At 48.3% G+C, this 27,330-nt stretch overlaps 1 protein-coding gene across 1 annotated transcript in view; it reads right to left on the bottom strand.

Moving 5' to 3' along the window:
* LOC142464646 (uncharacterized) overlaps positions 1-27,330 on the bottom strand; it is a 128,275-nt gene that overhangs the window by 30,607 nt on the left and 70,338 nt on the right. The window contains 5 exon segments of the mRNA XM_075568011.1: positions 8,718-8,841; positions 9,032-9,235; positions 12,467-12,580; positions 15,571-15,632; positions 16,642-16,779. Coding sequence (XP_075424126.1) covers positions 8,718-8,841; positions 9,032-9,235; positions 12,467-12,580; positions 15,571-15,632; positions 16,642-16,779 — 642 coding nt within the window.

Consider the following 27,330-nt stretch of genomic DNA (forward strand, 5'->3'; position numbering starts at 1 on the left):
CTCAAACATAGTGACGGCGACTAGATGCGCCATAGCTCTACACTGGAAAGGACTGGACCTCCCCTCTATGAGATATATTGAAAACAACATATGGTGTATCCTCCAAATGGAGAGAATGACGAGTTTCATGAGAAACTCGTGTGCCAAGTTCCAGAGGGTGTGGCAACCATGGCTTATATATCACAGCATACGGGGCTCATCTATCTAGACCCTGGATGACTCCTCTGTATTGCTTTAAAATGTTCACTGTACAATACCTTTCTATACCACCCTATGTCTGGGGAGAGCGGCTGATGGCAACTGACCTAAACACAAGTACATAGAATCAAAATCTGTCCCAGGCCCAGGCCCCAGGACTCTTGATCCCATCTATAGTGAAGTAGTCTGGATTCTGACTCGCCTGTGTTTGCCTGTACTGTAATTGACACTTATGAATCGTTATCTTTGTTAATTTAGACCAATGTAAGTGTACTACTGATCTGATTCGAGATTCCCTACCCGCCCCATCCCTCCAAATGTTCTCTTTTCTGTTCTCCCCAACCACCCCTCCCCAATTTTGTCTGTGTGTGTACTCATTTCTGTATGTTTGCAAAATATATATATTGTAAAATCAATAAAACATGATTATTTTAAAAATTCATGGCAGACTTCTGGTATGGCACCAATGGAGTAAGACTCAAGTGAAGTTCCTGCTCCAAAGGAACATTGGAAATATCAGCAAAATAAACTGAAAAAAATTACCTAAAAAGACAACCATCTCGGAGGGGATACTTCCGACCTGCAAAGCTATGCCTCCAAAAAAATCAGAGAATGGAGAAAGCAGACAAGATAAAAGATCCTCACAAAATGGCAGACGGCCATGAGGGAGAGGGAACAAATCTGAGAGAAGAAAACTCTGAAGCTAGCAACCCTCCCCGCACACAGCAAAGCTTGGACTACGACACAATAGCCGAGGCAGTGGCTAAAGAATTATTGCCCAAGCTAAATCTAAACTCTGAGAAAATACAACAAGCTATTAATGAGCTCAGGGGGGAACTCAACTCTCATGTATCCAGAGTGAAGAGAGAGAAAGAGAGAGAAACAAAAATCAGAGTAAATGCGGTGGAAGATGCTCAATGCAGGAAAAAATATCAGACTTGCAGAAAAAAAAATAAGTTTGAGAAGAGAAAATGGATGACCTAGAAAATCGTTCCAGGAAAAATAACATCCGAATTATTGGGGTCCCAGAGTCCCTTAAGCAAAGCGACCTGCTAAACTTTTGCCAAAAATGGCTGCCGGAAAAACTGGGAAAATTAAAAAAATTCATGGCAGTTGCAAATCTTCTTGACATCTCGGAGGGTGTAAAAATTGGAATCCTACTCACAAGATGGTGTTAGTTCATGAGCAGGTAGGTAAAAATAGAGGATCCATTGGGTACAGTCAGAATTGATAGGACAGGGTAGCAGTGCCTGCATTGGGACGGGGTAGCGGTGTGTATAATTGGGGGGTTGTGTGGGCAGTGTGGAAGAGGGAATTGTTTGGGTATGGGGGGGATGTGTGTTTGTGTGTGTGTGCGCGCGTGTGTGTCCAGTGAAGGAGGGGGAAATGAGTGTGAGGAGGGGGGGGGATTAAGGGTGTAGGATTCAGCGAGATGGGGTAATTGAGTGATAGCGGAGGGGGTAAGAGTGAGAGGAGGGAGGGATGTAAAAGAGAGGGGAGGCGAGTGAGTAAGAGAGGGGGGAAGAGAGAGAGAGAGGGTGTGAGAAATGCAGGTGTGAAAGGGGAGGGCTCATAAGGCCACTGACATATTGAAGGGGGAAGCAGCGGCACAAACACAAGGAGCACACGGCTGTTTGTCTGTATATCTTATGTGTATTTGTTATTGTGTGTGTGCATGTGTGTCTTTTCTCCAGCGGTGTGTGCCTATCCTGTTCATGTTTTCTTGTCACTCTATCTTGTTTATTTTAGCTGCGACTGTCTTATTGTGTGTCGACTATCTGTTGTGTGTGTAGTGTGTTTGTGTATTGTGTGTAGTATGTGTGTGTATGTATGTAGTGTGTGTGTGTGTGTGTGTGTGTATGGCGGTCAGTCCCAAGTGTTCCCTGCTAGCACTATTGTAAGGGAATTGGCAACCGAGGGGGCCTCGAGAGAAAAAAGGTTGGGATCCTCTGCTCTAAAATATCCCGTCCTGAGTGACAGAGATGAGCCTCTGTTTCCGGCTCTGTAACCTGTTTCTTGTTCCTGACATAAACCTCACAACAAAAACACAAAGATGAGCTTTTAATATTCTTCATATTCACGTGTATTTGCGTTTCTATATCACACTTCCCAAAAAGAACGGGAAATACAGAGTTGTATTTCTTACAAGGTTACCAAGATTAAACAAAGCAGCAGAATCAGTATGCGCAGGGCCCGTCAAAATTACTTTGTGTAAAACAGCTTTCCCTTTACTTTTTTCCTGAGCTTTTAGAGTAGGGAATTGGTAGCAGGGACTGCTCTTTGTTTAGTGATGTAATAAAATCGGGGATAACACCATGGCCTCATACTCAAGTCAAAAACTGATCAGGTGGGCAAAGGGGCCCAGGGATCGTACCCAACTCCTGGATGCATCCAGGGCCACTGACAGAGGGGTGAAAGCAGAGACAAGTGTCCTGGGCCCGGCAGCTGTGGGGGGACCGGCCGGCCCCGGAAGTTGGACCCGGTCAGAAGTTGGGCCCAACTCCTACATCCAGCTGCCGGCCTCCCGCAGCCACCCGCCTGGCTCTCCACTGCTGCTGCGGGACTGACTCCCTCTCCCACCCGCGCCGGGCTTCTGATTGCTGCCGGGCTTCCCTCTAACACCATACGACCCTCTCCTTCTCCGATGCGGCTCAACTTCTGGTCGGGCCCAGCTTCCGGCACACACTGGCGGGAGAGAGCCCGGTGTGTGAGAGAGCCAGATCTGGCATGAGAGAGAGGCCGCCCTGGTGTTTGAGAGAGGCAGCCCTGGTGTTTGAGAGAGGCCGCCCTGGTGTGTGAGAGGGAGGCAGCCCTGGTGTTTGAGAGAGGCAGCCCTGGTGTGTGAGAGAGGCAGCCCTGGTGTGTGAGAGGGAGGCAGCCCTGGTGTTTGAGAGAGGCAGCCCTGGTGTGTGAGAGAGGCAGCCCTGGTGTGTGAGAGGGAGGCAGCCCTGGTGTGTGAGAGGGAGGCAGCCCTGGTGTGTGAGAGAGGCAGCCCTGGTGTGTGAGAGGGAGGCAGCCCTGGTGTGTGAGAGAGGCAGCCCTGGTGTGTGAGAGGGAGGCAGCCCTGGTGTGTGAGAGAGGCAGCCCTGGTGTGTGAGAGGGAGGCAGCCCTGGTGTGTGAGAGGGAGGCAGCCCTGGTGTGTGAGAGGGAGGCAGCCCTGGTGTGTGAGAGAGGCAGCCCTGGTGTGTGAGAGGGAGGCAGCCCTGGTGTGTGAGAGAGGCAGCCCTGGTGTGTGAGAGGGAGGCAGCCCTGGTGTGTGAGAGAGGCAGCCCTGGTGTGTGAGAGGGAGGCAGCCCTGGTGTGTGAGAGGGAGGCAGCCCTGGTGTGTGAGAGGGAGGCAGCCCTGGTGTGTGAGAGGGAGGCAGGTCCGGAGTGAAAAAAGCCTCAGACCACCAGAAATAGGTGAGTGTGTGTTGTATTTTGTGCAGGGGAGCGGAGTTATTGCATTGTGTGGGGGCGTGGGGGGTGGGGAGGAGGGTAATCTGTCGGCGGTTCTGGGTGCACCTAAAAAGGACAAAAGAATATATGCCCTGTGAGGGCAGCAAAGTGTTACACAAGCGGCCACAAGGGGACGAGGTTTTCCTAGTGCAGCGGTCTGCAACCTTCCAAGGTGGAAGAACCATTTTTATAAAGAACTAGCTGAGAGACCCGGCGTTGCCCGTGAGTTAAATTTCCCGCTAGGAAAGGGGGGGGGAGAGAGGGGGGGGGACAGTGGACAGGAGGAGGGGAGGGGGGACAGACAGTGGACAGGAGGGGGGAACAGTGGAGGGGGAGGGGGGAACAGTGGAGGGGGGGACAGTGGACAGGAGGGTGGGGGGCAGTGGACAGGAGGGGGGGGGAGACAGTGGACAGGAGGGGGGGAGACAGTGGACAGGAGGGGGGGGGAGACAGTGGACAGGAGGGGACGGGACAGGACAGGAGGGGACAGTGGACAGGAGGGGACGGGACAGTGGACAGGAGGGGACGGGGACAGTGGACAGGAGGGGACGGGGACAGTGGACAGGAGGGGACGGGGACAGGAGGGGACGGGGACAGTGGACAGGAGGGGACGCGGACAGTGGACAGGAGGGGACGGGACAGTGGACAGGAGGGGACGGGACAGTGGACAGGAGGGGACGGGACAGTGGACAGGAGGGGACGGAACAGTGGACAGGAGGGGGACGGGACAGTGGACAGGTGGGGGAGGGGACAGTGGACAGGAGGGGGGGGTGACAGTGGACAGGAGGGGGAGTGGACAGTGGACAGGAGGGGGAGGAGACAGTGGACAGGAGGGGGGGTGAAAGTGGACAGGAGGGGGGGTGACAGTGGGCAGGAGGGGGGGTGACAGTGGGCAGGAGGGGGGGGGACAGTGGACAGGAGGGGGGACAGTCGACAGGAGGGGGGCAGTGGACAGGAGGGGGGGTGGGTTGCTTAAAATTTCCGGGTCCCTCCTCTCCACTCCCCCTGAATGTTTCTCGGCTCCCCCCTCTCTCTACGCTCCTGACCCCCCCCCTGTAGCTCCGGTCCCCACCCTACAGTGCCTGACACACACACAGTGTCACACACACACAGTGTCACACACACACAGTGTCACACACACAGTGTCACACACACACACACACACACACACACACACACACACACACACACACACACACACACACACACACACACACACAGTGTACCACACACACACAGTGTCCCACACACACACACAGTGTCACACACACAGTGTCACACACACACACACACACACACACACACACACACACACACACACACACACACACACACACACACACACAGTGTCACACACACACACACACACACACACACACACACACACACACACACACACAGTGTCCCACACACACAGTGTCACACACACAGTGTCACACACACACACACACACACACACACACACACACACACACACACACACACACACACACACACACACACACACACACACACACAGTGACACACATACACACACACACTGACACACACACACACAGTGACACACACACACACACACACACACACACACACACAGTGACACACACACACACAGTGTCACACACACACACACACACACACACACACACACAGTGACACACACACACACAATGAGACACACACACACACAGTGTGTCACACACACACACACACACACACACACACACACACACACAGTGTCACACACACACACAGTGTCACACACACACACAGTGTCACACACACAGTGTCACACACACACACACACACACACACACACACACACACACACACACACACAGTGAGACACACACACACACACACAGTGAGACACACACACAGACACACGTCAACTCTCGTTCCGGCCGCCGCCATCTTAGTTACTCCGCGAGGGAGGAAGGGGGTCCTTCCGGCCGCCGCCATCTTAGGTGCCGCGTGTCAGCTGCCTGTCCCCCCACCGGGGAGGGGGGGAGGTGAGTGGAGCATCGGGGGGGGGGTGAGTGGAGCATCGGGGGGGGAGGTGAGTGGAGCATCGGGGGGGGGAGGTGAGTGGAGCATCGGGGGGGGAGGTGAGTGGAGCATCGGGGGGGAGGTGAGTGGAGCATCGGGGGGGAGTTGAGTGGAGCATCGGGGGGGAGGTGAGTGGAGCATCGGGGGGGGGAGGTGAGTGGAGCATCGGGGGGGGAGGTGAGTGGAGCATCGGGGGGGAGGTGAGTGGAGCATCGGGGGGGAGTTGAGTGGAGCATCGGGGGGGAGGTGAGTGGAGCATCGGGGGGGTGAGTGGAGCATCGGGGGGAGGTGAGTGGAGCATCGGGGGGGGAGGTGAGTGGAGCATCGGGGGGGAGGTGAGTGGAGCATCGGGGGGGGGGGTGAGTGGAGCATCGGGGGGGGAGGTGAGTGGAGCATCGGGGGGGAGGTGAGTGGAACATCGGGGGGGGGTGAGTGGAGCATCGGGGGGGGAGGTGAGTGGAGCATCGGGGGGGAGCTGAGTGGAGCATCGGGGGGGGAGTGGAGCATCAGGGGGGGAGGTGAGTGGAGCATCGGGGGGGGAGGTGAGTGGAGCATTGGGGGGGAGGTGAGTGGAGCATCGGGGGGGGGAGGTGAGTGGAGCATCGGGGGGGGAGGTGAGTGGAGCATCGGGGGGGGTGAGTGGAGCATCGGGGAGGTGTGTGTGTGTGTGTGTGTGTGTTGGCCCGTCACTCCGCCTCAGGCCAATGAGAGGTGTGCGGGGGTGGGCGGCCAAAGGGAGCAATCTCATTGGCCTGGCCCAAGGTCCAATGAGATTGCCGGGAGGGACACAGGGAGACACATACAGACACGGACACAGGACACTTTCAGAAATATATAGTAGATGTCTTTGTCCAAAATGTGAGAGCCACAACACAGGCATAAATATTACACCCCCACAAACACATACATATACTGTACACACACTAATAGGTATATACTGTGTAAGCATTAACATACAACACAGGCATAAATATTACACCCCCACAAACACATACATATACTGTACACACACTAATAGGTATATACTGTGTAAGCATTAACATACAACACAGGCATGAATATTACACCCCCACAGGTCAGCACCTCCGAGTGGCGGAACGGTCAGGCCATTCAGCTTAAGAGTGCTGGGAAACGCCAAGAACTGAGGCGCCAACTTATGTTGTTGGTGAAGATAGCCTTGAAATCATCCTAAATATTAATCATGCTCTATTCTCTATACACATATATATTCAGCATGTAACGAGTTAATTTAGTATTTAGTTAGAATTTATATAGGAAAAAGACTAGCTGACTCTGCAATGATAAGAAGTTAAATCAGTCTGAAGACAGGCAGGTGTAGGAATGTTTGTCTAATGAGTTGCAAGAGTTTGAATTCAAAGGTTAAAAGATTAGGAACATAGGAAAAACTATAGTTATTTAGTGACAGAACAAAGAGGTTCATCTAGATCAAAGTGGATATTGCTAAATGAAGGAATATTGGTTGAAGCATTGATGATTGACTAAGAATATTTTGGCTGACTGAGAAAAACAGGTATTGGTGCGATGTTAAGACTGCTTCAGGAAATATGTATAAAGAGTGTGTGCCCAGGCTGTAACCTGCCAAGACTTAAGAAGCTGGGCCCAGGCAGCCCAAAGGGGGGACTAGGTGTGGAGCGTTCTCAGCAGGACGGTGGAGAACTAGTGGGCTGACAGTATCATTTTCAAATGTTATTTAAATAACTAAAGCTGTGACCTTATTTTACTTCCACATAACTGTGTGGTGTCTGTATGTATGTGGGGGTAAGAAATCAAGGGGTAGGCACACTAAGTCTTTATGCTTCTTGTTCTTGTTCATCATCAATGGGTTAATCAGATGCACTAAGAATGGGCTCTTGTGGAAGTGTCTTACCACATTGTGTCATCTACTGCTACTGTTAGTGATATATTATATTGTACTTGTCCTTCACAGTAATATCTTCCTGCACATGGAGGGGGGGGGGGGATAGAAAGGGATGTGCATGTGACCCTGAAGTGACTGAAACGGGTAAATGAAATGAGTGTCCCTCCTGTATGTGTCATCTTGCAGTGGGAAGGACCGGTGTGAGGGTTTGGAGGTATTTCTGTCTGTCACCCTGAAGTGGGACAGGTGCGTGTCTATGTCTGCCTGTACTTTGTACATCTGGTTTCCTGTTTGTGTGTGTGTATGTGTACCTGTACTACTGTGCCGCGCATCTTTCTGTCTGTCATGTGGTGCGTGTCTGTCCCACGATGTGCCTACGTTTGTCTGTCTGTCCCGTGGAGCATTCATGTGTTTGTCTGTTCTGTGGACGCCTGTCTCAGCAATATTTTAAGGGCTTCGGCAACTGAGCATTATGAATAGGGGGCATAGAGAGAAAAAATGTTGGGAATGTAAAAGAGAGGAGAGGCGAGTGAGTAAGAGAGGGGGGAAGAGAGAGAGAGAGGGTGTGAGAAATGCAGGTGTGAAAGGGGAGGGCTCATAAGGCCACTGACATATTGAAGGGGGAAGCAGCGGCACAAACACAAGGAGCACACGGCTGTTTGTCTGTATATCTTATGTGTATTTGTTATTGTGTGTGTGCATTTGTGTCTTTTCTCCAGCGGTGTGTGCCTATCCTGTTCATGTTTTCTTGTCACTCTATCTTGTTTATTTTAGCTGCGACTGTCTTATTGTGTGTCGACTATCTGTTGTGTGTGTAGTGTGTTTGTGTATTGTGTGTAGTATGTGTGTGTATGTATGTAGTGTGTGTGTGTGTGTGTGTGTATGGCGGTCAGTCCCAAGTGTTCCCTGCTAGCACTATTGTAAGGGAATTGGCAACCGAGGGGGCCTCGAGAGAAAAAAGGTTGGGATCCTCTGCTCTAAAATCTCCCGCCCTGAGTGACAGAGATGAGCCTCTGTTTCCGGCTCTGTAACTTGTTTCTTGTTCCTGACATAAACCTCACAACAAAAACACAAAGTGTAACTTGAGCTCTTATTTGCTGGATCAAAACATGACTGACATCTCTACTAGAATAACAGGAAACCTCCTCTTACCCAGTGAGCTGAGGTTCTGGTCATTCTCCATCATCACGTCCTTGTAACGCTCCTTGTGTCCTTCTAAATACTCCCACTCCTCCATGGAGAAATACACAGCAACATCATCACACTTTATAGGTACCTGAAACACATAGAATCCCCCACTCAGTATCCAGATATAATAATTGGTCCTGTAAGAATCTTTTCCTTATGGAAATCCAGGTGAGCAAGGCAGAGAGGGAAATTCAGATACATAGAACAAAGTTTGCTCAAGAAAAGGCTGAATGAAGACAGAAAGGAGGTAATATCTAACGCTGCCCAGCAGCCCTCACCTCTCCAGTCAGCAGGTGAATGATGATGTTGACGTGTTCCAGGATCTTCTCAGACATCAGCTTCTTGTCATTGTTTCTCTCATGTATCAGGGAGTTAGTTGGATTCTCCATGATGGGTCTCTGGGTCCTGCAGAATATTTCTGGCACACAGGGACTCCTGCTGTCTGTGACATGCTCACCGTGCTTCTTCACAACAATATAATCCTACATATAGAGACAGTAATAAATATCCCTGTGCAGAGCAAGAGACACAGTTGCTATGTCTCATGTTCCTGCAGATGTGTTGCTTTGCAGTAAGAGGGACACGTCTCTTGTTAACCGCTCTATACTGATCTATTCAGGGCCCTCCCCACTAATTCTGTCTATGGCAGCGGTGCGCAAACTGTGGGACGCGAGATTAACTGCGGGGGACGCGGGGTTTACAGAGGCCCCGCGCGCTTCCCGAAGACACTTAACAGGACATACTTGAAAAAGAGAGGTAACACTCAATGAAGTACTTCCTAGTAAAACATTTTATGCGTAACGTCATGACGCCGGGAACCACGGTAAGGAGGAGGAAGGGAGGGAGGCGCACGGAGAGCAGGACAGCTGGCAGGGGAAAAAGATTGTGCTCCCCTGGTCTATTGTATCACTGACATATCTGCACCAAACTCACTGACTCCCCTGTGCCTATATGAGCACAAAGATCATGGATTGTACAAACATCAGATTAAAAAGTATATGTAATCATTACAGGACTTCTGACACGGTGGGTATTACAGAATAATGTAGCACAGACACAAAACACGCACACACACACACACATATATATATATATATATATATATATATATATATATATATATATATATATACACACATATATACACACACACACACACACACACACGTGTGTGTATATACATACACACACATATATACATATATATATATATATACACATATACATATATATATATATACACACACACACACACACACACATACACACACACACACACACACACACACACACACACACACACACACACACACACACACACACACATAATCACACACACACAAATATATATATACAGTGATGTGAAAAAGAAAGAACACCCTCTATGAATTCCATGGTTTTACATATCAGGACATAATAACAATCATCTGTTCCTTAGCAGGTCCAAAAATTAGGTAAATACAACCTCAGATGAACAACAACACATGACATATTACATCCTGTCATGATTTAACAAAAATAAAGCCAAAATGGAGAAGCTATGTGTGAAAAACTAAGTACACCCTTTCCGCTTCCATGGGAATTAAGATGCTAATCAAATGTACTTGATTAATTGATCATCAGTAAGTGTGACCACCTCTATAAAAGCCGAAGTTTTAACTGTTTGCTGGTCTGGAGCATTCAGGTGTGTTTTAACACAATGTCAAGGAGGAAAGACATCAGCAATAATCTTAGAGAAGCAATTGTTGCTGCCCATCAATGTGGGAAGAGTTATAAGGCCATTTCCAAACAATTTAAAGTCCATCATTCTACAGTGAGAAAGATTATTGAAAAGTGGAAAACATTCAAGACAGTTGCCAATCTTCCCAGGAGTGGACATCCCAGCAAATTCACCCCAAGGTCAGACTGTGCAATGCTCAGAGAAACTGCAAAATAACCAAGAGTTACATCTCAGACTCTACAGGCCTCAGTTGGCATGTTAAATGTTAAAGTTCATGACAGCACAATTAGGAAAAGAGTGAACAAGTATGGTTTGTTTGGAAGGGTTGCCAACAGACTCTTCTCTTTAAAAAGAACATGGCAGCACAGCTTAGGTTTGCAAAGTTGCATCTGAACAAACCGCAAGATTTCTAGAACAATGTCCTTTGGACAGACGAGACCAAAGTGGAGATGTTTGGCCATAATGAACAGCGCCACATTTGGCAAAAAACAAACACAGCATATCAGCACAAACACCTCATACCAACTGTAAGCACGGTGGTGGAGGGGTGATGATTTGGGCTTGTTTTAGCAGCCACAGGACCTGGGAACCTTGCAGTCATTGAGTCAACCATGAACTCCTCTGTATACCAAAGTATTCTAGAGTAAAATGTGAGGCCATCTGTCCGACAGCTAAAGCTTGGCCGAAATTGGGTCATGCAACAGAACAATGGTCCCAAGCACACCAGCAAATCTACAACAGAATGGCTGAAAAAGAAAAGAATCAAGGTGTGGCAATGGCCCAGTCAAAGGTCCAGACCTCAACCCGATTGAAATGCTGTGGCTGGACCTTAAGAGAGCTGTGCATAAACAAATGCCCACAAACCTCAAAGAACTGAAGCAACGATATAAAGAAGAGTGGGCCAAAATTCCTCCACAACGATGTGAGAGACTGATAAAGTCATACAGAAAACGATTGCTTAAAGTTATTGCTGCTAAAGGTGGTTCTACAAGCTATTGAATCATAAGGTGTACCTAGTTTTTCCACACATGGCTTCCCCATTTTGGCTTAATTTTTGTTAAATAAATCATGACACAGTGTAATATGTCATGTGTTGTTGTTCATCTGAGGTTGTATTTACCTAATTTTAAGACCTGCTAAGGAACAGATGATTGTTATGTCCTGATATGTAAAACCATGAAATTCAAAGAGGGTGTACTTTCTTTTTCACATTACTACATATAACGCGTAGGGCGTTTCCTAAAGCGGCGAGTGTAGCAGCTGTTTATATTACAAACAAACAGAGAGCCAATTTGTGGCTGTGGAGAGCGGTGAATGGACTGCAAATACATTATTGCATTGTGAGTTCCTGCAAGTTCCTGTGTCAATCAGAGCCAACGCAAGGAGGTGTTTCTGTGGGACACAGAGTGGTGATACCCTCGGGTTACAGAAGATCCACACATCCTGTATGCAGCAGAGGAGGCACCTTACTACCAACTGAATGTTTGGCGTGGATCCATGCAGCTCTCTGGCTATTGAGTATTACTCAAACATGCTTTTGATACATCTCTGTTTGTGAGTGCGTTTTTTTATATGTTTCAGTCCTATAAACTATTTTTATACTTTAATACACTAGGAGTGTGCCTGTTTTACACACACACACAAACACACACACACACACACAGTAGTGGGCCCAGGATCACCCTCTGCACAAACATGTCTCTTCCTGGATCCAAGCACATTCAATCACTGGGTCAATCCCCTCTGCCAAACTACATCCTTCTCTGACCCTATCTGACTCTGTGCTCTCCTGCTGCCCAATCATGACCTTATGTAGTCCTGGGCTCTCCATATGACTAAACACCTTGCATGCCCTTGGGTTCTTGCTTTCTCTAATTACATGTGTCCCTGGATATTGCTTCTCATGTATCTCCCATATTAACGCTCTGCAGGTCGCTGTTGTAGTGAGGGAGATAAGAGTTGTGTCATTATGACTTTCTCCAGCAGCCCTCACCTCTCCAGTCAGCAGGTAGATAATCTCCAGGGTGTGATCCAAGATCCTCTCAGTCATCTGCTTCTTGTCCTTGTTCATCATCAGTGAGTTATTCAGATGCACCAAGAATGGTTCCTGTGTATTGTATGTCTTTATTTATATAGCGCCATTAATGTACATAGCGCTTCACAATAGTAATACACGTGACAATCATATAAATAACAAATACAGATAACGGGTGATGGGAATAAGTGCTTCAGACATAAACGTAACATTTAGGAAGAGGAATCCCTGCTCCGAGGAGCTTACAATCTAATTGGTATGTTGGAGGAACGTACAGAGACAATAGGAGGGCATTTTGGTAAGTGCTTCTGCAGGGGCCCAAGCTTTACGTATCATGTGTCTAGTGATATCTACGGTGCTACTCATGCTTCTTTAAGCAAGTGTGTCTTAAGATTGGTCTTAAAGGTGGATAGAGAGGGTGCTAGTCGGGTATTGAGGAGAAGCACATTCCAGATTTACGGGGTAGTCAGTGAGAAAGGTTTAAGGCGGGAGAGGGCTTTAGATACAAAGGGGATAGATAGAAGACATCCTTGAGAAGAACGCAAGAGTCAGGACGGTGCATAGCGAGAAATTAGGGCTGAGATGTAAGGAGGGGCAGAAGAGTGTAAAGCTTTAAACGTGAGGAGAATTGAGTGCGAGATGCGGGGTTTGATAGGAAGCCAGGAGAGGGATTTCAGCAGAGGAGACGGTGAGACAGATTTCGGAAAGAGTAGAGTGATTCTGGCAGCAGCGTTAAGGATAGATTGTAGGGGAGACAGGTGAGAGGCAGTAAGGCCGGACAGCAGAAGGTTCCAGTAATCGAGACGGGAGAGAATGAGGGTCTGTGTCAGAGTTTTAGCAGTCGAGCAACAGAGGAAAGGACGTATCTTTGAAACACTTTGGAAGTGTTTCACCGCGTGGTGACTTCTGCAGTTACTGATATATATTGTAATTGTCCTTCACAGTAATATCTTCCTACACATGGGGAGAGAGACGGATGTATATGTGACCCTGCAGTGACAGAAAAGGATCAAATGAAATGAATAAAATTAGTGTCCACCCTGTCTGTGTCACCCTGCAGTGGGAGGGACAGATGTGAGGTGCTGTGTGTCCTTTCTGTCACCCTGCAGTGGGAGGGACAGATGTGAGGTGCTGTGTGTCCTGTCACCCTGCAGTGGGAGGGACAGCATTGACCCTAAACGATACGTTGCTGTGTATTACTTTTTCAGTTCTCCTAGCGACCGTCCTTTATCTGGATCCATTTTATGGAAGCGTTTTGCACAATAATTCTTGCTCTGTCTCCAGCACTTTATAACGTGCTTATCTTCTTCACAGAGACCATTTTGTAACTATGAGGTCATCACGCCATCACCAATGCTAAATAATATTTATTATATTCTTCAATGTAATCACCTAATATGACCGACCTATAAATGCTTACATTACATTTTCATGAGATTGTGATTGTTTTGCAAGATATGAGGAAAAATAAAAGGGTCCCATTTATTCTGAAGTGTGTGTGTGTGTGTGTGTGTGTATGTGTGTGTGTGTGTATATATACATATAACATCACACGTCCATCAGGAAATCTCTATACGTGAAGAAGTGTGTGGGCCTCAACCTATTGGAGCAGGCAAGGAGTGGTCATAGATCACGGAACTACTCCCATCATTGAGACTCTCGGCTGCTACGAGAGAACCATCCAGGAGATCCCTGTTTCTATTCAATTTAGGGATTTCCCATTTCACTTATCCAGAGAACAGCGATAGAACTGGTGTCTTTATGTTTGGGATTACATTTGGGTAAAGAGAATATCTTGCAGGTTAGTCCCCTGCATCTCTCACATCCGAATGGACTGAGACTATTATCAATTACTGACAGGATATTATTAATATTACATCTGGCGAGTACCGTGGGATATATTTACATTCAATGCTCTTCTCCAACAGGAGATAGAAAATGTTTTATTCAATTTCCACCCCAATGGTATTCCACATTCTGACCATTAACTCGGTTTTTAATGGATTGTTTCATCTTGTATCAGGTCATTTGAAAATTGGACCAAATACTGAAGAAATTACAATGCATCTGATCCCAGACACACTATCAGAGAGGTTTGGGGAGCCTCAGAATATCATAACATAATTATAGGGTTCCTTAATCAAAAAAAGGTTACACAACACTGGTCAATGAATTACAATAGCTGCTGTGTGTCAGTGTTACAGTGTGTCTCTGTGTATTACAATAGCTGTGTCAGTGTTAGTGTTTCTGTGTATTACAATAGCTGTGTGTGTCAGTGTTACAGTGTGTCTCTGTGTATTACAATAGCTGTGTCAGTGTTAGTGTTTCTGTGTATTACAATAGCTGTGTGTGTCAGTGTTACAGTGTGTCTGTGTATTACAATAGCTGCTGTATGTCAGTGTTACAGTGTGTGTGTGTGTATTACAGTAGCTGCTGTATGTCAGTGTACAGTGTCTGTGTATTACAATAGCTGCTGTATGTCAGTGTTAGTGTCTGTGTATTACAATAGCTGTGTGTGTCAGTGTTAGTGTCTGTGTATTACAATAGCTGTGTGTGTCAGTGTTACAGTGTATCTGTGTATTACAATAGCTGTGTGTGTCAGTGTTACAGTGTGTCTGTGTATTACAATAGCTGTGTGTGTCAGTGTTACAGTGTGCCTGTGTATTACAATAGCTGTATGTGTCAGTGTGTCTGTGTATTACAATAGCTGTGTATGTCAGTGTTAGTGTGACTGTGTATTACAATAGCTGTGTGTGTCAGTGTTACAGTGTGTGTGTGTGTGTGTGTGTATTACAATAGCTGTGTGTGTCTGTGTTACAGTGTGTGTCTGTGTATTACAATAGCTGTGTATGTCAGTGTTACAGTGTGCCTGTGTATTACAATAGCTGTGTGTGTCAGTGTTACAGTGTGTCTGTGTATTACAATAGCTGTGTGTGTCTGTGTTACAGTGTACCTGTGTATTACAATAGCTGTGTGTGTCAGTGTTACAGTGTGTACCTGTGTATTACAATAGCTGTGTGTGTATATAATGTGAATGATGACAGAGAAGATCAGATCATTACCTTGCAGCCATGAGGGGGAGGGGCGCGGTTACCAAATTTCTGCACTGATTGGCTTACCCTTTCTATAACGCAATGTATTCTGGGACTTGTAGTTCATCTATCTCTAAATGCTATAATATTGGAAGAACAGGACCACAGCTCCCAGAAGGCCGTTTGTCAGGAAGGAAGATATCACGCAGCAGCCAATCATTGTGCAGTTAATAATAATAATTACACTATTTAAAAAAAAAGCGATGCGCATGCGCGACAACGGACTGAATGGCTGCTTGATCATTCAGCTCCGTTTCTAGCCGACACAATTTAATTAATAAATACATCCAAACCTGACGGATTTCGCCGAAATTTGACCACAACTTACCCGGACACCTCCAGGATGTCTAAAGGGACAAGATCGAAGCGCCCCTCCACAGTAATGACTGATTATTACAGCAAAGGAGATCAGCCACGCGCCCGCAGCCATGAGGACCCCCCGCCAAGCGGGTCCGACTCAGAGGCAGAGAGGGATGAAGACAGCGGGAACAGAATTATGCGGAGGCGCGATATGCAGGAGTTCTGCACTGATATTAAAAGATGCCTGCAGGCTGAAGTGGCGTCCCTGAGAGCGGACATCAGCAGCATTGGAGACAGAACAGACTCCCTGGAGAGGAAGCTGGACACCACAGTAAAGTCCCTCCATAAAACTGACAAACAACTAGCCCAGGTAAAGGACTCTATCCAAGACCTCCTAGACAAACAAGAAGATGCTGAAAACCGAGAGCGTCGGAACAACGTGAGAATTAGAGGGGTCTCCGAAGAAGAACCTGACCCGGAGGATTTTGTGGGCCGGTGGCTAACCCAATTGATGCCGGACAGGACGGCCCAAGAGTTGCATCTGGACCGGTGTCACAGAGCCCTGAGATCCAGACCGCAGCCGGGAGACCCCCCACGGGATATCATCGCCCGCTTCCATTATTTTAAAATAAAAGAACTATTTACCCAGCTGACCCGCAATAATCCATCTTTTGAATCGCACAAAATTCAAGTTTTCCAAGATATCTCCCCCACCACACTATTAAAAAGAAAACAACTTACCCCAATTACTAAAATCCTCAGAGATGAAGGGGTTAAATACCGCTGGATTTTCCCCTTTGGGCTTCTTGTGTCCAGAAACGGGGCATCTACGACAATAAAAAAAGCTGAAGATGGCGGAGCCTTCCTCACTAAACTGGGCTTACAGGACAAAATTACAGAGGAGGTGGCGGGAAACAGAACAGCGCCGGATCCAATATGGCGGGAGGCGGGAAGATCCAACAAGAACAATCATACCCGCAGTCCACGGTAACTGGACTACTAAAGAGACTGGGTTCCCTCATAGTTATTGCTGACCCCCCTCCCTACCCCCCGCTTTTGGCTCGCTAAAACAGTACCCGCAGCAGTCCCGCTGAGACCCCTGTACAGCTAAACCCCCCCATGGCATCCCCCCCCCAGAGCCCAGAAGAGACAAGGCCCTTTGGTCCGGCTGCAACATCTACCTGATCCCCCGACGGCAGCGGAGAGAGACTGGCATCCATCTTGAATCAGCTCCGGTGTCCAACTGAGGAGGCGCGGCCACGGATGACGTCAACAGGGAGGAGATTGCACCTCGCGCGAGAGGGACGGAGGAGAAATGCCACACCCAAGATGGCGGAGGTCAGGTCGGACCGGAAGAGGCGGGACCCGGAAGGCGACCCTGGAGGAGGCCAAGCACTACACGGCGCCGAAAGAGAAAAGGGACACACTTATAGAGCGCACGCAGACGGGGAGGGGCAGGGCCCTAGGAGGGGGGATAAACAAGACAGCATAGAGGGCATCGGAAGCCACCCCACGGGCGGACAACCCACTCACTGGCGCTCCCGCAGCCGCCCCTGATCCCTGCGTGGACACCCCTGTTGCCCCCACTGGCGTTTCCCTCAATGACACTCCCGCCCCTCTCGCTCTTTGATACCTCTAATCACCGCGCTGATACCCCTACGTCCCCAGATGGCACCCCTACGGATACCCCTGCGGGCGAGCCCCCTGAGGACATCTCTTAGACACACGGCACACACCCTATTCATGCTGTCACCTCCATAACAGGAATGGGATCCTGCTAGGGAGGGAGGGAGGGAGATAAAGACGGGAACACCCGCTGCAGCAGGGGCTTACACAGCAATAGAGAGCGGCAAGGGACAGCAATGAAGGTAGCCATAGGCCATCGGGGGGGTGGGAGGTGGAAGCCCCAATACAGAGCTCTGAGAGGGTAAAGTGGAAATAAGAGGCAAAAACAGACAGGAAGACGGGGGATGTTGGAGGGGAGGGGGGAAGAGAGAAAAAGAGGGGGAAAAAAAAAAAAAAAAAAAAAAAAAACGGGCAAATAACCACGGGACTCAGCAGAGGATTGGGGCCTAATAGGCAATGCAAGAGGCAAGTCGGAGGGGGGCTACAGAGGAAGGAGGATCAAGTTGTTGGAAGTTACTGATAGAAGGTCAGAGTTGTAGGTTACATGCAATTTCTTAAGTATGCAGGTTGTTTATAGGTCAGGTTTGGACTAACAAAGTTACTAGTTCGCCGGCTGAGACGGCGGTCCTACAGTCGTCATGCGTGTCTACCCTTGGGATGGGGCAGTTGCCCTAGAACCCGAGGAAGTCCTGGGGATGAGGCGGGGCAACACGGCCCTTTTCAGGAGGAAAAAGATAGAGGGCGTGTTCCAGAGTCCCGTAGTCCCACAGGCAAGGGAGAGACGGCGGTCCTATGCCGCTGATCAATCTCCCCAGTTGATGTATGTTGTTTACATGTTTTCTCTTCTCCCTTATGTGTCCCAAGTACCTACTGTGTCCACCCCCCCCCACACTGTCTCCTCCACGAGTGGCCCCCCGCTGAAGCCCTGCACAGAACTGAGTACTGCAGGGGAACAGAAGCGGCGCCGTAGCGACCCGATACATCCAAGAGCAACACTAGTAAAACAAGGTCAGTTCCCCACAACAACATGCCTCTAACCTTTATATCTCATAACACTAAGGGTCTAAACTCCCCATGCAAACGAAGGATAGCACTCACTGACTACAAAAAAAAGGGAGCGGACTTCATCCTACTCCAGGAAACGCACTTCAGTACCTCTAGTGCGCCCAAATATTTTGATAAACAATATAATCAAGTATTCCTATCCTCCGCTCCAGAAAAAAAAAGGGGGGTTGCAATCCTAGTTCACAATAAAGTAGGCCTAGTAGTGGATAAGGTAAAGAAAGACCGAGAGGGGAGGTTCCTGATGCTCATAGGGTCCATCAACATGCTCCCCATAACAATAGCCACGCTGTATGCCCCCAACACCCATGAAGCAGAATTCTTTACGAAGACATTCGGCATTATAAAAAAGTTTAGCGAAGGAGCCCTAATCCTAGGCGGGGACTTCAACGTGGCTATGAACACAACCCTAGACCGCTCAGGTCCCCAGAAGTGCAGAACCAACCCCCGATCTTCCGCGCTAGCACAAGGTCTGAAAGACCTTCACCTAATAGATGCATGGAGAGAAAGCCACCCGCTAGAAAAACTCTACACTTTCTACTCACACCCACACGACTCATTCAGTAGAATCGATTACTTCTTTATCTCTAGCAGACTGGTCTCCGTGGTCACCCATACAGGGATCCATGATATTTCATGGTCGGACCATGCACCGATCGAGCTAAGGTGCGCGCAGATAGGGCTGGAAAGGCCAAGAGCAAATTGGAAACTAAATGACTCCCTCCTAAAGATCCCAGACCTTGAGAGAAAAATCAAAGAGGAGATTAAATACTTTTTCAGTGAGAATAAGGACAGCGTTGACTCACACATAACCCTCTGGGAGGCACACAAAGCAACACTGAGGGGGGTTTTGATTAGTATGGGAGCCCGCAAGAAAAAGGAGCGCAACGCAAAAATTATTAAGGTGCAAGCAGAACTAAAACAGCACTGGGAACAACATAGGCGGTCACCTGACGCAGAGACCCTGCGACAAATTAAAGACACCCAGACAAAGCTGAATCTTCTGCTCACCTCCCAGGCTGAGAAAGCGTTAAGTTGGTCAAAGAGAAGATTTTTCGAGAAAGCAAACAAACCAGATACCTTATTAGCCAATATGATTAACTCTAAAACGCACAATTATAGTATCCAAGCGTTACGACGCGAATCAGGGGAAATTACTGCCAACCCCAAGCAAATTGTACGGGAATTTAAAGATTTCTATGCAAAATTATATGACGGGGATAAAGTAAACAGATCACCAGCGAACAAGGTGGCCCTGGAGAATTTTCTAACAAGTTCAAATATACCCTGCTTGAGCGGGGTGGACAGAGAGGTGATGGGCAGAGATTTTACAATGGAGGAATTAGCGGAGGTTATGAAAAATCTGAAACCCTCTAAAGCCCCGGGCCCAGACGGGTACTCGAATCTTTACTACAAAAAGTTTAGGAAACAATTGGCCCCTTACTTACTTCGTATGTTTAACCAAGTGTTGAACGGATCCCCATTCCCGAGCCAAATGCTCCAGGCGTCCATCTCAGTAATATACAAGACAGGGAAAGACCCGCAGGACTGTAAGAGCTACAGGCCTATATCCCTCATTAATTCGGACATCAAAATCTATTCCAAATTACTGGCCAATAGAGTGAGTCTAATCCTACCCAGACTGGTGCACCCAGATCAAGTCGGGTTTATCCAGGGTCGACAAGCATCGGATAATACCCGACGAATTATTGATCTGATAGAAATAGCCAATCACAATGATATACCAGTTATGGCGCTCAGTCTGGATGCGGAAAAAGCGTTTGATAGGATAGACTGGCCATATCTGGAGGCCACGCTTGGAGCGTTCGGAATGGGCAACAAATTAATAAAAGCTATATTCGCGCTATATTCGACCCCGTCGGCAAGGGTGACCCACCAGGGATTCGCTTCAGACCCCTTTCAAATTAAGAGCGGTACACGACAGGGATGCCCGCTCTCCCCCCTCCTCTTTGCACTGTGTATGGAGCCGCTGGCGGCCCAGATCCGGGATAGCAAAGATATTTCAGGTATTGCCATCGGAAACCAGACGCATAAGGTGGCACTCTATGCGGATGACGTATTCCTGACAGTATCCAGGCCCCTTACCTCTCTGCCGAACCTGTTCGAGGTATTGGGACGGTTCAACAGGGTCTCCGGGTTCAAGATAAACCAGAGCAAATCAGAGGCCATTAACATAAATCTCCCCAAACACGTAGAAAAATTAATTGCCCTTAACTTCAATTTCCGCTGGCAGAAGCAACAAATCAAATATCTGGGAGTCAATATCACGCGGACATATAAAACCATCGGCCAAGCCAACTACCCGCAACTGATGCGGACCCTGAGAGAGGATCTCCATAAGTGGGCTAAAAACAAGATCTCATGGATTGGCAAAATCCACTGCGTAAAAATGAATTTGCTCCCTCGCCTTTTGTATCTTTTTCAAACGCTCCCAGTGCCGTTAAATCTGAAGGAAACTCTCTCCCTCCAAATTGAGATAGATAAGTTTATCTGGGGAGGCAAAAAGGCGAGAGTGAGCAAAAAGATAATGCGCACACAAACAGGGGCGGGAGGACTAGCGGTACCTTGTTTGTTATCATACTACCGAGCGGCTCAATTATGTCAAATTGTGCAATGGCACACTAACCCCGACTCTAAAAGATGGGTCGCGGTAGAACGAGAGGCATGCTCCCCATTGGAACTCGAGCATCTGATCTGGTACCCCAAAAAGGTGCGCAATAGCACCAAACTGCCGTTATCCTCAATGACCAACTCGCTATCTATCTGGGCAGGCGCCAGGCTTAAGTGTGGCCTGACTAGCAGGGCATCGGGTATGACACCAATTTGGAATAACCCCCTCTTTGCTCCGGGCCAATCTAGCACAAACTTCTCTATCTGGAAACAAAACAATATAAAGCGTTTGGTGGATCTGGAGGGGAGACAAGGCATAAAAATTTTCGAATTAGTCAAATCCGACCACCATATTCCTAATGCCGAGATCTTTAGGTACCTCCAGATCAGGGCGTTCTATCAAAAAGTTCAGCCAAAGTCCCCTATGTCAAACTTCGAAAAGCTCTGTCGATCAGGGACATCCACGGTGAGACTTACATCGCAGATGTATAAGGAAGTAACCGGTTCTAGCACGACAGTGAAGGAAAAAAACAGATATATGACCCAATGGGAAACAGACCTAGGTGAGGAGCTAGAGGTAGATGACTGGACCAAGATAGTGACGGCAACCTCTAAAAGCTCCATGTGTACAACCTTAAGGGAGAATGCATATAAGGTAATGATGCGCTGGTACCACACTCCCGCTAAATTAGCCAAATTTCTGCCCAGTTACTCCCCATTGTGTCCAAGACAATGTGGACAGCAGGCAGACTTGTTGCACATGCTGTGGTCCTGCCCCAAAATCGTCCCAGTCTGGGACTCAATTAAAGACTGGTTGAACATAATTACAGGTAAACCCGTCCCATTAGACCCATGGCTGTTCCTCCTGAACAGGCCAGCAACCGGGTTTACTAAAGGCGAAAACAAACTGATAGCTCACTTTGCTATGGCGATGAGGGGGGAGACTGCAGCACGATGGAAACAAAACATAATCCCTTCAATTTCAAACATTAGACATAGAATTTGGACGGTATGCCAGATGGAAATGCTAACAAGCTTAGTCAATGACACTGGCGAAAATTTTGAAAAGGTATGGGCACCATGGTTAGCCCAGAAAGATATCCGGGGAGTGGAGAGGTCCTCAATTTGGCTTTAATAGGAACAAATGCGTTCTCCCTTGAGGGAGTGCTTATTGACGGATCCTACAACACACTAGGATAGAAACGCCCCCCCCCCCCACCCTATCACCCTGTAGGACCAAGAAGGGTCACACAAGACAATGAGAGAGACAAATCAGTTACGAACCGGACGTCCTACGGGGTACGCAGAAAGTCCTCAGACGCAGAGACCCAGTATGGGGGAGGCGGAAGCGGACCCACGGAAGGAGATCCCCCTAACCCCCATACTCCCCCCCCCTTCCCTTTTCTCGCCTCCCCTTTTCCATCCCCCTTGTCTGTCGCCCCCCCCCCCCCCTCTCCGGGTCCTAACCGGAGATTCCCCCCCCCCCAGTATGTCTGTCGGTCTTCCCAGTTTGTCCAAAGACGTCCACCAAGTCACAGAAGAATTGTCACATGCAGTAAACTGTCACGGTACGCGGCTGAGAGATTATCTACTGTATGTATATTATGTACTGAACAAAATAAAAAATTTAAGTTGAAAAAAAAAAAAAAAAGCAATCAGTGATTATGAAATAAAATAATAATATAAAGTGAAACATTTCTAAATAACCCCTCAGTATAATGATTCTCTCTCTAATGACATATATTAGTCACATCCATAAGCAGTTTCTCATTCATATTCCCAGTAACTCTCTCTCAGGGATAAATAAAGTCTGGGATCCTTGCAGCGTTTGCTGAGCCTTGTGAATAAGGAGATGGGACTTTGTCTCAGAGCTGATAGCACAGAATAGTTATAATAATCAGGATCAAAAGAGACATTGCAATAGGAATTCTAGTAGTTTAAAGCCTCAGATTCATTTAACGGGTTAAAAAAATGTTTCCTTTCAGAAAAGGGGTTAATTTCCCCCCAAATTCTGCATCACATACACAGCTCCTTTTCTCACCTTCAGGGCGCTACCCACCAATGTCCCCCCTATATCCCCTCTCTGCCCCCCGCTCCTCTCCTGCGCTCTGCCCTGTACTATAGTGCGGCCATATATAGGGTGACCAGATGCCCTGGTTTTGCCGGGACAGTCCCCTTTTTTTCAGTGCTGTCCTGGTTGCCGGTCCGTCCAGGAAATGTCCCGGGTTTTCTCTCTGGTCCCGTTTTTTAGATGTGTCGGCGGTGGGGTGCGGAAGTCGGCGGCGCTGCGCAGGGGCGGCGGCGGTGAGGAGGATGCAGCAGCCCGGCCGGTGAGTATTTTCTTAATGCCAGGGGTTGGGCTTCTTAGTACAACATGCTTGGCCGCAGGGGATTGGCCGGAGGATGCCAGGGGTGGGGCTTTAGAATGCCGCAGGGGATTGGATGAAGGTAGGAGGATGCCGGGTGGCGGGGCTTTGTCAAAAAAAAGTAGTCGCAGGGGAGATCGCCTGGCCGCCCGCTCTCCCCGGCTTTCCCTCCCCCAGCACTCTGGCCCTCCCCACGGCACACTGGCTCTCCCTCCCCCCGGCACCCCGGCCCTCCCCCGGCTCTCCCTCCGGCACCCGGCCCCCGGCTCTCCCTCCCCTCGGCACCCAGCTCCTCCTCCCTCCGGCACCTGGTCCCCGGCTCTCCCTCCCTCCGGCACCCGGTCCCCGGCTCTCCCCCCAGCACCCCAGCTGCTCGCTGGCAGTGCGGCACCTCCGGTGCCTGCTGCTAGTGAACGCGTGCCACAGACTGCCACCTCTGCCGAATCCGCAGCCTCCTACCAGAACCTGATCTCGCTTCCCCGCCGCCGGTCCTCCCTTCGATCACAGTGACGCGCAGCACAGGGGCAGTACCCAGCGCGTCACTGGCGTCCCTTGAAACCGGCTTGCAAGACCATTGTACACTCTGGACGTGCCCTCGTGGTTGTGAGAGGTGTCTTGCAATAATTCCCTACCTCAGCCCCGCGGTCGCGTCTCATTGTTGGTGAGCTACGCGTCACACCCAGTACAGAAAGTAAGTTGTTGGCTAAATGGCAGGGTCCACATGAGGTTGTAAGAAGGGTAGGGGATGTGGATTATGAAATATTTCAGTCTGGGCAGAGAAAAGAGAGGCAAATTTATCACGTTAACTTATTAAAACTGTGGAAAGATGGAGAGAATTTGTTCATTTCTCCTAGAACAGAGGAATTAGATTTCGGTCCCGAGGCTGGGGATGGCAGGAGAAAGAAAGACGTGCAATTGGGAGAACAGTTAACCCTTCCCCAAATTAAAACAGTAACGAAGCTGTTAGTGTCTTTTAGTGATGTTTTCTCTGTAGTACCCGGTAGAACACGTCTGCTGACCCATCATATTAAAACTAAGAAGGATGAAGTTGTAAGACAAAGACCCTACCCTATCCCAGAAAAAGTGAGAAAAATAGTACTAGAGGAGATAGAAAAAATGCTCAAGTTAGGAGTAATTGAGCCGTCACGAAGGCTCATGGGCCAGGTCTTACAACCCCATAGGGAGTATGCATCTGCGTATCTGGATGATGTAGTCATACACAGCGTTGACTGGTAAGAGCATCTGAACAAAGTAGCAGCTGTGCTAAGGTCTCTAAGAAAGGCAGGTCTCACAGAAAATCCCGCAAAATGTGCAATAGGGAAATCTGAGACACGCTACCTCGGGTATATCTTGGGAAATGGAGTAATAAAACCCTTGGTAGACAAGGTTGAAGCCCTGGTTAATTCTCCAATTCCCTTAACAAAAAAACAGGTCAGAGCCTTTTTAGGTTTGGCAGGTTATTATAGGAAGTTTACACCTCAGTTTTCTACAGTTGCTGCCCCATTAACTGACCTCACTAAAAAAGTTTTTCCTAACCGAGTGGTTTGGACACCCTCATGTACAGAGGCCTTACAGAAATTAAAGTCTATGTTATGCAGCCAGCCAGTACTGCATAGCCCAGATTTTGAAGATATTTTTTTACTACATACAGATGCTTCAGAAGTAGGTCTTGGGGCAGTTCTCTTCCAAAATATAAAGGGAGAGGAACACCCAATTTGATATTGGAGTCAGAAGTTGCTTCCTAGGGAAAATAATTATACTGTCATAGAAAAGGAGTGTTTGGCAATGTCACGATGACACCAACTTTTATCAACACATTTATATTTCTGGGTACTTGATTGAACAGAACAAGTTGCAAAATAAATTGTGATTTATTTCCTTAATAGACAAACACACGACATCTGCATAATACACTTAAAACAACACTCACTGGGATAAGGAAATCAAAGAAATTGTCCTTGGAACAAAAGAAATTGTCCTTTGCTTGCCAGTGCAAGAAATGCAGCCTTGGTTTTAAAAGTCCTGTGGTTATGTGTTTGTTAACCCCTTCACTCCTGGACGGGTTGCTGCTGTACTGGAACAAAGTCTTGCATCTTTACATCATGGATTAAAATTCAAGAATCACACTGGGAAATACCTGGGAAGCCACAGTTATAGACTGTCCAAAGCTATCTTTAACATGTGGATCCAATCCCCTCGTGGGAACAAAAAAACTCCACGAATAGCCAAGTGACCCACAATTCATAAGACGGGTCAAAAGGGCTGTCTGGTGGGCAGGGCGCATGGGTCAGGTTGACGCCCATGCCACTTAGCATACCTGAGCTACACCCATTTCTTGGCACCACTAAGTCTGATTTTTGACCCGGAGGGGTCACTAGCCTGACATCTGCTGTGCATCAGTATGTCAGTTTTGTATACATTATGGGTCTGCTGGGTCTTTTCATAACTGACACTCTTTTAGACAGGAAGATGCTAATCAGATCGATCTCTTTGAGGCTCCATCATAAAAATACCGAAGCTCATTCACCCATATCACAGCTGGATGTCCAAGTAATTCCTGCTTGGACTTACAAAAAAATACCTCCTGCCTTACATTTAAGATCTGCCATCATGTGTCGGTTAGAGGGTATGGCAAGCAATGCATCTTGTCTTTTACCCTCGCAGACAGGGAATGGCCTGCAAATGGGGAATAAAAATGGCGGGGACAGGGCAACAACAGTAATACATGGCAAATCAGGTATTAACCCTTTCCTCCCCATCACACCTGCCACACTCAAGACGCAGGGGCTGCCCTGACCACCCCGTCCGGTGGCTGGGCTGACCTGCCAGCTCTTGAAGTTAGTAAGTCCTGAGGGCTATCAGCATTACCATGCTCACTTCCCTTCTTGTGCTGGATGGTGAAGTTCCACTCCTGTAAGGCAAGACTCCAGCGCAAAAGTTTAGCATTTTCCCCCGACACCCTCTGTAACCAACTCAAAGGATTGTGGTCAGTTATTACTGTGAAATGTCTGCCATACAAATAAGGCTGTAACTTCTTTAGAGCCCACACTATGGCCAGATACTCCTTCTCAATGGTGGCATAGGCCACCTCTCTGGGCAGCATTTTGCGGCTTAGATATACTACCGGGTGCTCATCGCCCTCCTCCCCCACTTGGCTGAGTACAGCACCAATGCCAAAGTCTGAGGCATCAGTCTGCACCAGGAACTTTTTTGCATAGTCTGGAGCAGCAAGTATAGGAGCTCTGGCTAGTGCAGTCTTTAATGCCTGAAACGAGACCTCACAGGCAGGAGACCAGACTACCAGCACAGACTGTCGCTTCTGGGTCAAGTCAGTCAGGGGTTTGGCAATGGCGCTATACCGAGGGACAAACTTTCTGTAGTAGCCTGCGGTGCCTAGGAAAGCCATGACTTGCTTCTTGGTTTTGGGAACGGGCCACTGCACTATAGCTTCCACCTTAGCTGGTTCTGGCTTAAGATGCCCGCCACCCACTCTGTGCCCTAGGTACAATACCTCTGTCATCCCTACTAAGCACTTGGTGGGTTTCAACATGAGTCCCGCTTCCCTAATCCTGGCTAGCACCACAGCTACATGCACTAACTGTGAGTCCCACGAATTACTAAAGACAGCAATGTCGTCCAGGTATGCCCTTGCAAACCCTTGCATACCCTCCAGCAAGCGATTGACCAGGCGTTGAAAGGTAGCCGGTGCATTTTTAATCCTGAATGGCATCACTAGAAATTCCTA

Source organism: Ascaphus truei, chromosome 13, assembly GCF_040206685.1.
Source record: "Ascaphus truei isolate aAscTru1 chromosome 13, aAscTru1.hap1, whole genome shotgun sequence".
Classification (NCBI taxonomy): Eukaryota; Metazoa; Chordata; class Amphibia; order Anura; family Ascaphidae; genus Ascaphus; species Ascaphus truei.